Source organism: Osmerus mordax, chromosome 20 (genome assembly GCF_038355195.1).
Source record: "Osmerus mordax isolate fOsmMor3 chromosome 20, fOsmMor3.pri, whole genome shotgun sequence".
Lineage (NCBI taxonomy): Eukaryota > Metazoa > Chordata > Actinopteri > Osmeriformes > Osmeridae > Osmerus > Osmerus mordax.
Window position 1 is genome coordinate 1325833 of NC_090069.1, and position 12805 is coordinate 1338637.

At 50.7% G+C, this 12805-nt stretch overlaps 1 protein-coding gene across 1 annotated transcript in view; it reads left to right on the forward strand.

Moving 5' to 3' along the window:
- Positions 1–236: 236 nt before the first annotated feature.
- LOC136964523 (leucine-rich repeat transmembrane neuronal protein 4) overlaps positions 237–12805 on the forward strand; it is a 41648-nt gene continuing 29079 nt past the window's right edge. The window contains 3 exon segments of the mRNA XM_067258682.1: positions 237–357; positions 2780–4014; positions 4016–4342. Of these exon segments, the coding sequence (XP_067114783.1) occupies positions 237–357; positions 2780–4014; positions 4016–4342 (1683 nt within the window).

Here is a 12805-nt window from a genome sequence, read left to right on the forward strand (position 1 = left end):
ATGCTGGATCTCCCGTCTTACAGCACATTTAGTCATTTAGCAGACGCTCTTATCCAGAGCGACTTACACTAAGTACAGGGACATTCCCCCGAGGTAAGCAGGGTGAAGTGCCTTGCCCAAGGACACAACGTCATTCGGCACGGCCGAGAATCGAACTGGCAACCTTCTGATTACTAGCCCGCTTCCCTAACCGCTCAGCCACCTGACTCCCTACGCCTGACTCTTCTGTGGCGGTAATGGGCTGGCTGAAGGCTGGTTCCTCTAAGGTGATAGTTCAGCCGGCGACGGAGCGACGGCGGAGGAACGGAAATGATTTGGAGACGAGGGGTAGAAACGGCGGTGATAGTCATGTGACCGGTGAGTGACGTCTCAGTGGGTGTCTCATGTTGCTCTCTGTGAATGAGATGAGAGGCACAACAGGGAGGAAGCAGGCTTATAGAGGCATTAGTGCACAGAACGCTCATTAAACCACAGACAGTGTCAGTCGGGTTAGAGAGGTGGCGAGGCAAAGGGGCAGGATGGCTGCTTTTTTAATATAGCTGTTTTGTTTGCGTGGGAACAGGAGAAGAAGGCCATTCTCTTTTGTATCAGTCGGGATACGACTTGAACGTACAGCGTGAAATCCTTCGAGCATAACAACAACCCACATAGTATGTTTGTCACACGCCGAACAGTGTTTTGCCAATTACCCTAAAAGCACACGGCACATTACAGAACATAAACATTGTTCTGTATGGTTATGTAAATGTCAGCCTTTAACACACAGAAAGACACATTGTTAGCGTTTCTTTTTGCCTTGATATTGTAAAAGAAAATGCCTAAATCATTTCTGCGTCGGCTCAAAGCAAAAACAGAAAACAAAAAAAACAACAAGCACACTCTTGATCATTAAGTTTACGAGTTGACTCATGATTCAACACTGTAAACTGGATTGATGTTCTGTGGTTTCTGTGCTGGGATAATCAATAGTCGTCCCAGCTGATCCTCAGCATCTGATGCAGATCTCCATCTGGAACCGATGATTAAAGGCATTTCTGAAAAACGAGATAACACACACTATTCCACACACACATACATGTACACGTACAAACACACTTTCTTTTTCTCCCTCCCTCACACACACACACACCCACACACACACACACACACACACACACACACAATGCACACAACACATATGGGTTCAGCAGATGCTTGGGAGAGCACATTGGTTTTAATAGCCATCGTATGCAGAAGGATGCTGTTCAGCTACTACTTTGAAAAATAATAGATTTTGACAATGCTACCATGAAGATGAAAGAGGAGAAAAAACAAATTCACGAGCCCACATGATGCAGTCAAGCTGCTAGTACTGTTTGAGGTCTGTGATGGATCTCCATGGTCTGACTATCTGAAACACACCGTTTGTTTGGCTCTGCAGAAACAGATTCACAACATGCCAATGCCTCTCCTTAGGAATAATCAAGACCGCTAGTTAGTGTCACTAGGCGATTTAGCAAGATTCTCTGTACAGCAATAGAGTGTGTTCATCCTCTCACATTCTCAGTGTCCAGAGCTGCACAGGCCTCCGGGGTTCCGACAGAAGACAGCAGCACACAGTGCTAAGTGCACTTCTCCAGAGGAAATCAATGCATCGTAATGACAGATCGTTAGGGACTCCGTAAGGGGAGTGATTTTAATTGAATCCGCTAATTCACAATTACATATGAGGCCTGCTATCTCACCAGGCTACAAGACGGCTGACCGTCGGCAGTTCCTCGTCGCTCACGATGGACTCGGTGGGGTCAGAAACGCAGATCCTCCGAGCACCTCGAACTGAGCGACGGCACGTCCGCTGTACGATTACATCTCAGTCTTTTTTTGTTTATTGAATTGCCACACTTTGAGATGTTTAGTATTCATATATGTGCTTTTGTTTTCGCGGAGCGTAGTTGTCGAATGCCAGACGGGTTTCTAGAGAGTTGACTCTTTTGTTTGAACTCGGGGGAAGAGAAAGGAGGAGGGTGGAGGGAGGAGGGAGGAGGAGGGTGGGAGGAGGAGGGTGGGAGGAGGGAGGAGGAGGGTGGAGGGAGGAGGGTGGAGGGAGGAGGGAGGTGAAAGGCATGATTCACTCCACAGCCTTAACTGTTCCGTTATGGTTCAATGTGAAGTGGCTTGATTCTAAATTGATCCGCCTCCAGACTTGTATACACAGTCCTCAGCTCCTGAATGCTAATTTGCTGTGTGCCGGCTGGCTTTTATGACTTCTCAGTGTTTGCCGCGAGCACTGGGGTGGCTTGTTGGAGGACTGAATACAGGCAAAGCCAGATGAAAATCTGCCACTTTGGTCCATTGCAGTGAAGCTAATTAAAAGTACCATTTCAGTCCGGAATCCAAGCTTGTTTTAATCAGCCGAGTAAGCTTATGTAAAGACTTTGAAAGAAGCAGGTAGCATAAGTGAGGATTCGCTATATGGAGGATTCTTAGATCATGCGGATGATCGTAACGATTCAACCATATCACATTATTAACACATGCGTTGTTCCGAGAGGGTCTTGACAAATATATGCTCTCTCCTTATTGACCACCCACCTTTTCTCTCCCTCCCTCCCTCCCTCCCTCCCTCCCTCCCTCCCTCCCTCCCTCCCTCCCTCCCTCCCTCCCTCCCTCCCTCCCTCCCTCCCTCCCTCCCTCCCTCCCTCCCTCCCTCCCTCCCTCCCTCCCTCCCTCCCTCCCTCCCTCCCTCCCTCCCTCCCTCCCTCCCTCCCTCCCTCCCTCCCTCCCTCCCCTCCCTCCCCAGGTTCTGGCATGCGGCGTCGCTGGCTGATGGTGCCACTGCTCATGCAGGTGTGGCTGGCAGCAACCCCGTCCTTCAGCGAGCGACCATGCCCCAAGAGCTGCCGCTGCGATGGGAAAATCGTCTACTGTGAGTCCAGCGCTTTCCGCGATGTCCCCAAGAACCTGTCCGGGGGCTGCCAGGGACTCTCCCTCCGCTACAACAGCCTGGCCAGCCTGCGAGCCGGCCAGTTTGTAGGCCTCAACCAGCTCATCTGGCTGTACCTGGACCACAACTACATAGCCTCCGTCGACGGCCTCGCCTTCCAGGGCGTACGTAGACTCAAGGAGCTGATCTTGAGCTCCAACAAGATCACGTCACTCCACAACACCACTTTCCACCCGGTCCCCAACCTCCGGAACCTGGACCTGTCCTACAACAAGCTCCAGGCCTTGCAGCCGGGCCAGTTCCAGGGCCTACGCAAGCTGCTAAGCCTGCACATGCGCTCCAACTCCCTGAAGAGCATACCGGTTCGTCTCTTTCAGGACTGCAGGAACCTGGAGTTCCTGGATCTGGGCTACAACCGTCTCCGCAGTATCACCCGCAACGCCTTCTCAGGTCTGCTCAAGCTCACCGAGCTGCACCTGGAGCACAACCAGTTCTCCAAGATCAACTTCTCGCACTTCCCGCGCCTCTACAACCTGAGGGCTCTCTACCTGCAGTGGAACCGGATCCGCTCAATGAGTCAGGGCCTGACCTGGACCTGGACCTCCCTGCAGAAGCTGGACCTCTCCGGGAACGACCTCCAAGAGGTGGATGCCGGGGTCTACCAGTGTCTGCCCAACCTCCAGACCCTCAACCTGGACTCCAACAAGCTGACCAACGTCTCCCAGGAGGCGGTGTCTACCTGGGTCTCCCTGACCTCCATCAGCCTGGCGGGGAACGTGTGGGACTGCGGCCCCGTGGTCTGCCCCCTGGTGGCCTGGCTGAGGAACTTCCGAGGGAACAAGGAGACCACCATGATCTGCGCTGCCCCCAAGGAGGCCCAGGGCGAGAAGGTGATGGACGCCGTGGACTCTCACGGCATGTGTCGCACCAACCCGGCCCCACCCATCACCGCCAGCGCCCCTCCATACCCCTCCAGCAGCCCCGTCCAGACCGAGAGCCGCCCCGCGTTCCCCTCCTCGCCCACGGGGGCCGGGAAACGAGGGGAAGGAGCCGGACGGAGGCCCACGTCTTCAGCCGTCACCCCGCCCGCCCCCCCCTCCGCCCGAACAGGACCTGGAGCCCGTGTCCTTCCACAAGATCGTGGCCGGAAGCGTGGCCCTGTTCCTGTCGGTGGCCATGATCCTGCTGGTGATCTACGTGTCGTGGAAGCGCTACCCCAGCAGCGTCAAGCAGCTGCAGGAGCACTCGGCCGCCGCCCGCAAGCGCCGGAAAAAGTCTCGCGAGACGGAACGGACCCTGAGCTCCCCGCTTCAGGAGTACTATGTGGACTACAAGCCCACCAATTCGGAGGCCATGGATGTGATGGTGAACGGCACTGGGCCTTGCACCTACACCATCTCTGGCTCCAGGGAATGCGAGGTATGACCCACACAACCGCCACCTCTCCTACATAAAACTCTGTCCACAGGCGAGGCCAGCCGAGGTAAATGTTCCCCTCTGATTCTGTTGGATGTTACGTTTGTGCCGTGACTTTTCTGTGTCGGTAGCGGTCCGGTTGGCAGGTGTAGGAAGGCTGAAGGCCGAGCGTGTGTTTTGTTGTGGTGTGTCCGACGTGAGTGTTGTGTCACTGTCATCGGCGTGATATGTCCTTGTTCTGGCAGAAGAGGGCATTCTCACAAAGTCCTTCTCGTCGTTATAGAGAAAATGTTGTCTCATGTAAATTTGAGTACAAACGCGGCATAAGTACCACCTATATTGCATCATTTCACAAGCACAAAGTGTGCCGCTGGCTTTTTCGTAATGACAGCTCCTTGAATGCAGAGAGCGGGTTTAAATTTCTTCTTAAAATTATGTTTTTCTCTGACCAAAACGCTGTGTTGTGTTTTCATGGGTTTCGCGTGACCATTTGTGGACTCTAGTACGGAATGTTAAAACAGCGTTGTCACAGTAAACAAACAGGCTTCCTCATCACAGCTAGATGACTACGTCCCTTTTCCTGGTTCGTCGGTGACTCCGGGATCCTGGAAAGGGCTATTCCTCCACCTGCCTTGTGCCTCTCTCTGTCTCACCCTCCACCTGCCTTGTGCCTCTCTCTGTCTCACCCTCCACCTGCCTTGTGCCTCTCTCTGTCTCACCCTCCACCTGCCTTTTGCCTCTCTCTGTCTCACCCTCCACCTGCCTTGTGCCTCTCTCTGTCTCACCCTCCACCTGCCTTTTGCCTCTCTCTGTCTCACCCTCCACCTGCCTTGTGCCTCTCTCTGTCTCACCCTCCACCTGCCTTTTGCCTCTCTCTGTCTCACTCTCCACCTGCCTTGTGCCTCTCTCTGTCTCACCCTCCACCTGCCTTGTGCCTCTCTCTGTCTCATTCTTTAACAATCACACACGTAGGTCTGGAAAACAAGCATCACATATGCGGAAACACACAAACACGCACATTTCAGGTCTTATGTTTATTTTTGCAGTCAGTTAGTCACAGCACTCTAAATCCTCCGCCATGTCACCAGCAAATAAGAGTTTAATGCAATGAGGCCAGATCTACTAATACAAAGTTGCAGACTCTGAGAGAGATTGAGAGTGCATGTATAAGCTGTGGTAATGCATCCACTCAAAACCTGTTCTCAGATGACGGATTTGGAGATTTGTTCTGTTGTATTTATTAATCTCTGATATGTCATCTACTTTTGTTGCCTTGATTGCCTTTGCTAAAAATTGCCTTTTTTTTTGTCTTGGTGGTTTCCAGTAGTACAGGCGGGCCACGTGACTCACAGTCATTTATCACAAGCACAAAGGGGTCTTTAACAAAGGGCTGTTTCAGGCCCAATGCAGAACCAGTAACAAGCCTACAAAAGATTGGAGATAGCATTTTGTACTGACGCCGGCCGGTCGTGTCGTAAAATCACTCAATTTAAATCCTGTGTAAGTCTCATTTAAAAGCAAACGGGTACAAGTGAAACTGAACGGGGAAGACTAACGATGCGTTTGTCTGATATCGTTAGCATGTTCCCTGAAGTAAATGTATGTTATTTATAATTTTCAAACCAAGGTCATTACGCCGGATTCGTAATTGCGTACAAAAACAAACACAGACAAACACTCTGGGTGGAGCTCAGGGCAAGAGCTCCGTCGGCTCCTTCGCAGGCGAGGCAAACTTCTCGATGGTAGTGTCTTCGCTCGACAATTAAGCATGCGGAGGGGACTTCAAACGCTCACCGTTAGAGAGCGAACATCTCTCTCATCCTCCTAATCCCCGTCTCTTACACTCCGCCGTTCCACTCCGTCGATTCTCACACCGGCGTTTGATCCGTGCTTAATGAGGGTGTTAGATCACCAATACAGCAATCGCATTACCTGGAAAGGAAGCAAAGACTGTTTTCTCTCTCTACCTTTTTTCTTACCAATTTCCTCAAGGCGACCCGAGTACTTCTTTAATGATACTCTGCTCACTTCTTAGTTTGACTATCTCTGCTCTCCTGCCTGGCCCCTCTCCCTCTCATTCCACGTCCTTGCACTTCATCTTGTCATCTCATGAATTCCAATTTGTATTCTTTGCCTCGTATCCATTTTTCAAGGGTCCTTTATGTTAAAGTCCACTTACCAAAATGGGTTTATTTTGTAGACGGAGCCTCATTCCAGGTCCGGCCTTTCCCTCCTAATTCTATTGCTAACGCTAAAGCACCACTCCGGGTTAGCCCACACGCAAGAGGGCGGGCTCGTGGTCTTGTCTGTCTCGTTTCCTCAATGCCCTCATGTGTGATGTGTGCTTCTCCAGATACCGGGGGGGGGTATCCATCCCAGTTAAGGTGGGTGTATCTGTGAATGATGCTCGGGTAAAGAGCAGGGACATCCTCTGCCTTTTGTTCTGTTGTGGAGCTACTTCTCCTGTCGGCTGAGAGGGCCCTGTCAGGATATTGAAGCTGGCATCACCATTGCAGCCTCCTGGTGCTGCAGGACCAGGAGGCTGCAGGACCAGGAGGCTGCAGGACCAGGAGGCTGCAGGACCAGGAGGCTGCAGGACCAGGAGGCTGCAGGACCAGGAGGCTGCAGATCTGAGGGCTCTGACAGACAGACAGAGAGAAAGAAAGAAAGGCAAAATGGCAGACAGGCAGACAGACAGACAGACAGGCTCAGCCGGAGAGAGCAGGTAGGTTGGCAGGCAGGCGTATAGACAAAGGGAACTGATGTTGACACACAGGCAGGGGGGAGAGGCTGTTGAAGATGACGGACAAATCGGGACGCCGTCCAGGCGAGACAGCTCGATTGGCAAGGATGCCTCCACACAATTCACGCAGGCTCACCTCCCCAGGCTGCAGTCCATCTTCTGATCGGTGGCAGTCCAAGCTGTTCTGAGGGAGATCAGAGGGGTGTCCGGCATGTTCTCCTCAGTGGCCTGATCTGTGAATAAGGCACAGAGAAAACAAAGTCCGAATTAAGGGGACGGTATCGTCCGGCGTGAGAACCTCTTTGGCTCAATTTACGGAGCAGACCAGCAGAGTGTCTTGGGGTCGAGCTGTGTTGAATTTGTCATGAGCAGGCGCGCCCGTTGTATTACGGATTTGCTGAGCCACATTTTACTGTTGGTGCCCTGAAAAGACAGTGTTTTCCTGTGTTTGGGAGGGTGATTTTGCATAGCTGTACACAGTGATGACTAATGGGGGTAAGGGTGTTCTGTTTTTTGGGGCTTGGGCACCAACTGCCTACATCCAAATACCTCCAACTTGGATATTTTTCGATCATTCATTCCTACCTTTTTGGGTTGTTGTTGTGTTTCAGCACCCTCCTCTGCTAATTCAAGCAAACATTATTTTTAGTTAATTACCTGTCCTCATCATCCTGGACTGTAGCGGGGCTGTTGCAACCCCAGTGGTGTTTGGCCCGCTTCCACTGCAGGGAAATGCTCCCCCTCCATGATTGATGAGTTCCATTCTCCCTGCCACGGTTTAGTATTCCACCCTCACACGTCTGACGTGAAGCCTGCTCACATCCCAGTAACAAGGGGCATTCAAACGTGTGTTAGAAGTCCTTCCTCATCTCCCAACCTGTGTTTTTTTTATATATTGTGTCCTGCGTTTGCAGACGTCTCCAGGCCCTGACGCCTGGCAGTCTGTGTGAGGTTAGAGGAATAGAGAAACGTTGCGCCAATATATCATCTTCAGAGATAATGCATCTTTCTGCCTCCTCCACAGATATCTAGACCCATGCTTTCCATGCCATAAATGTCACATTTTCCAAGGCAGTCTTTCACTGTGAAATATAACAGTGTTTTTTATCGATTGGATTAGCAAGGTAATGAAAGGTCTTTATCGACAAAACCAACAATGGATACGTTTGGGATTGATTGTGCCGTGAAGCCAGCAAGGACATTTAGGGACCACAGTCCCTCTCCCTATGGATTGGCCATCTCTTTAATGTTAGGAAGATCATAACGATGATCATAAAAGCAGCCAGACTCGTCTCAGAGAGGCATCAGTGATACAGGAGTACCGGACCATTCAGCGAACGTCTGAAACGTGTCTGGATGCGGCTACTCAATCATTTCATGTAGATGTTTTCAAATATCCTCACAATAAACTTTGTGTCCACAAAACCGCTCTAAAGATGAAAGAAAAAGGAAGGGTGAGGGGGGTGGGGGGGGGGGGTGGAAATCTATAGGAAAACGTCCCTCTTGCTGTGTCATTCAGAATGTTTTGATTGTTTTCTCTGTGGCCAATCAATCTCACTTCACATTCTGCGATGGAGGTCTAATACCACCAGCTGGTTGCTTTTTATGACAAAATCTGTTGTATGTACTCCCTCCGAATGAATGGGTTTACTGCTGTGGGGTTCTACGGCACTGCATCAGGCTATTCAGGCCCCGTGTTGTATTTCTGAGTTGTATTTAAATTACCCGGCACATCCCAGTACCAAGGGGTTATACCATCCGTCTGTCGATTTTGAAAGAAAAAATATATATAATAAAACAAACAAAAAAACATTCAGAATTCCAGTGGCGTTTTTCCTGCAGTGTTGTAGGCACGTCTCGAATGGGACCGATTCCAAAAACGCTTCACAATCAGTGCAACAGTGCTGTGCTTTTAATCACTCTAACCCACTGTCTTTCCACTTCATGTGTTTCAGTCTGTAATCTCCCTCTCATGCAGTTAATGCAATTCTGATGTGCTTCTGTGGTCCCTCTGTTGTGACACAGTCTACTAGAACACACTCTCTTCCTTTGGCCAGGACGGGATATTTCGAGCCATAATGGCTGCAAACGACATCCCTGCTCTGCCAGTAGGTGAGCCGTAATGGCTGCAAACGACATCCCTGCTCTGCCAGTAGGTGAGGCGACTGCCTGTAATGAAAGCATCAACTATCAAGGATGGCCTTGCGTGTTTGACCCAAGGACACACAGTGCAGCAGATTTACTGGAAGCTTTTCAGACTAAGGAGACGAAACACTTTCAAGTTGTTTGGCGTAAGATGGTAATACTGTTGATAGTTTCTGTTGTTTTAATCAAGGCAGACTATTCATATTCCTCCATGATAATGGCTGTGGTGTACGAAGGGCTATTATCGGCGTCCCCCTATCCAGATGTAGGTAAACAAATTGATGTTTTGCGCCTCTGACCGCTGCAGATGATGAGAGTGGATTAATCCACACAGTAGACAGGAGTGCTTGGCTGAGATTAAAACTGGCGGCTTCAATCTGGTTATCAGTCGAAGCGTGAATTAGATAACCCAGAAAAATGGGTAGGAATGAAATACAGAAAATAGTCTGGTTCGAAGAATACTGGAGAATAGAATTGTCACGGCCACAGCCGTACCCCCCCGGTCTCAGTTTTTTTGCCCTGTCCTAGTGTTTCCCTGTCTCATTGTCTTCACCTGTCTCGTTCTTGTTAGCGTCATTGTGTCCACCTGTGTGTCGTTTGGTTCGTGTATTTAGGTTCCTGTTTTGTGTCCAGTCTTTGTCTTGTACTTACCACTACCCATGTCCGTACCCTATCTGTTTCCCTGGCTTTTCATGATTAAACCCTTTGTTTTCAAAATGGCTGTGTATTTCCTTGCCTTTGGGTCCTACCACACCTTGACAAGAATGGTGGTGTTAGGAAAGGAATGCACTTTATGTTTCAATGTGGGAAAACAAATGTAAAAGGACAGGGATATCTAAATAAAGAGAGAGAGAGAGAGGGAGATTAATATATATATAAACAAAGAGAGAGAGGGGGAGGGAGAAAGGATAAGAGAGAGTTTGTGAGGGAGAGGAGAGAGAGTTAGAGAGTCATTAAGAGAGAGAGAGGGAGGGAGGAGGAGAGAGGGAGAGAGAGGTAGAGAGAGAGAGAGAGAGTCATTAGGAGAGGGAGAGAGAGGTAGAGGAGACTGTGAATGAGATTGAGAGGTGGACCTACATTGACAGATGGAGAGCAAACACATATTTCTTGTTTGTCTTTCTTCTAAAGGGCAGAGCTAGCTAGCTAGCTTAGCTACGAGGAGGAGGAGGAGGAGCATGTTGGCTGGCTGACTGCATACAGTACTTAGTTCTTACAGACTGACCTAAGAGGCACTGCCTGTTTGATTTAGTGCCAATCACTGTTTTTAATGTCTCCGCGGTGCATCATAATTTATTAGGATTATCATAAACTTGAGCCGGGAGCTGGTGCAAGGGCACTTGTGTCTCCTCCTCAAAATGAATTATTCCCTGCCAGCCATTGCGTCAATCAAGACAAAAATGTCTGAACCCAGCTTTTCGACACACTTCGCTTTTCCCCCTCATTTCCCTTTTGCCAAGACAGGACCCTAATAAATATTAATCCTGTCACAGCACCTCCGAAGACATGGCCAAGGGTATTAGGTATAGCAGGGGTTGAGAGGACTTCTCTTTGTCGAGAGGAGAATGAATCCGTCGAGCTCTCCACATCTCGAAAGCCTCTCACTCCTTGTTTTGATCTCGCCGGGGCGAGAGCCATTGAAAACATGGCCTTGAATACTGTGGGGAGGGATTTTTCACACATTTTTTTAATAAGGACCTTTCTCTCTCTCTCTCTCTCTCTCTCTCTCTCTCTCTCTCTCTCTCTCTCTCTCTCTCTCTCTCGCTCTCTCTCGCTCTCTCTCCCCCACATCTCCATCTCTCTCTCTCGCTCTCTCTCTCCTCTCCATCTCTCTCTCCTCTCCATCTCTCTCTTTATCTCCATCTCTCTGCCCATCTCTCTCTTTCCATCAACTGGGTTTTGATGAATTGATAGTAAACTAAATTACAGGCCTTGGCTCTTCCACAACGAGGAAGTCGGGAAGACATTTAAAAGAAACCCAACCCTGGGTTCGTGTCACATCGCTCGCAAAACAGACGGAAACATGAGCGGAGGGCATCGTGTCTCGAGCCCTGATCCTTCTGCATTTCATGGCATTACAGCATTACAACACTGTGTTACCTCTCCTCCAATGAAACACCGCAGCATGCTGACCTACATTTGTCTCTGTATGCTGTGCCGCGCACTGTGAACACATGTGCATTCAGCTTCCTGTTTTTTTTCCAGCCAGATTAGGGGTCTTTACTGTATGTGTTTACCTTGACTCAATTCCCTCGGCCTCTGGGTGGATAGGCTGACACATTCCCATGAATGGAGAAAGAAAAGCCCTGCAACAATAGGCTGGCCAGGAGGCATGGTGGAGGGGTGGAGGGATGGAGGGGCGGAGGAATGGAGGTGTGGTGGAGGCCTGCTGGCGCTGCTCAGTGGGAGCATGAGACGAAGGCAGTCTGAAAGCCTAATTAATCCAGCCTTCCTTAATTAGCCTCTGTCCCCTCTATTACACACTTTCCAATTCTCTCTCTCTCCCCCCTCTCTCTCTCTCTCTCTCTCTCGCGCTCTCTCTCTCTCTGTCTCTCTCTGTCTCTCTCTGTCTCTCACTGTCTCTCACTGTCTCTCACTGTCTCTCTCTGTCTTTCTCTCTCTCTCACTGTGTCTCCCCCTCTCTCTCCCCCCCTCCCAGTCAGTGTATCCATCTCCCGCCCCAGCTCATGAGGACAGGGACAATATGTTGCAAGGTGATAAACAAGCTTATGTGTCCGGGGAGGACCACGGTGGCGGGTGTGTGTGTGTGTGTGTGTGTGTGTGTGTGTGTGTGTGTGTGTGTGTGTGTGTGTGTGTGTGTGTGTGTGTGTGTGTGTGTGTGTGTGTGTGTGTGTGTGTGTGTGTGTGTGTGTGTGTGTGTGTGTGTGTGTGTGTGTGTGTGTGTGTGTGTGTGTGTGTGTGTGTGTGAGCCCACGACCGCGCCTGCCACCAGGGGAAGCCACAAAAGACCAGCTGTAGGCGTCCGGCCATTTGTGGCCTCGCATTGTCTCCTGTAGACGTGGCCCTGAGCACCCGAGACAGGTGTCTCAGCACGTGAGGCAGGTGCCTCAGCACGCGAGGCAGATGGTCATTGTGTTGTCTTGATGGCTCGACGCCCCCCAGCTCAGAACCCCCTGCTCGTCCTGTCGAGTACTAATGCGTCTCAACGGTGGGCTGATGGATCCTGCCGCTGGTGCTGCAGAGAGCAGACCGCCCTGGCCAGCGCCACACACGCTGGGGCTGGGGCTGGGGCTGGGGCCAGGGTTGAACCATGCCAGGCAGGCTGGGAAGTTGTGGTCTCGAATGCCTCTCTAGGCCCTCTCCTTCTCCTCCCCTCTCCTTCTCCTCCCCTCTCCTTCTCTATTAAAGCAGAAAGGGCCTCGACCCATCAGCTGGATGGGAATTCCGAGCAAGGCGACTCTCTGTTGGTGCACTCCAGCTCCGTGCTGGGCGAGAGAGAGAGAGAGAGAGAGAGGGGGGGGGGAGAGAGAGAGAGAGAGAGAGAGAGAGAGATACTGACTGCCCTGATCAGGATCCGGATCAGCCCTCCCCCCCGCCTCCGGGCAGAAAGAAGGCCACTC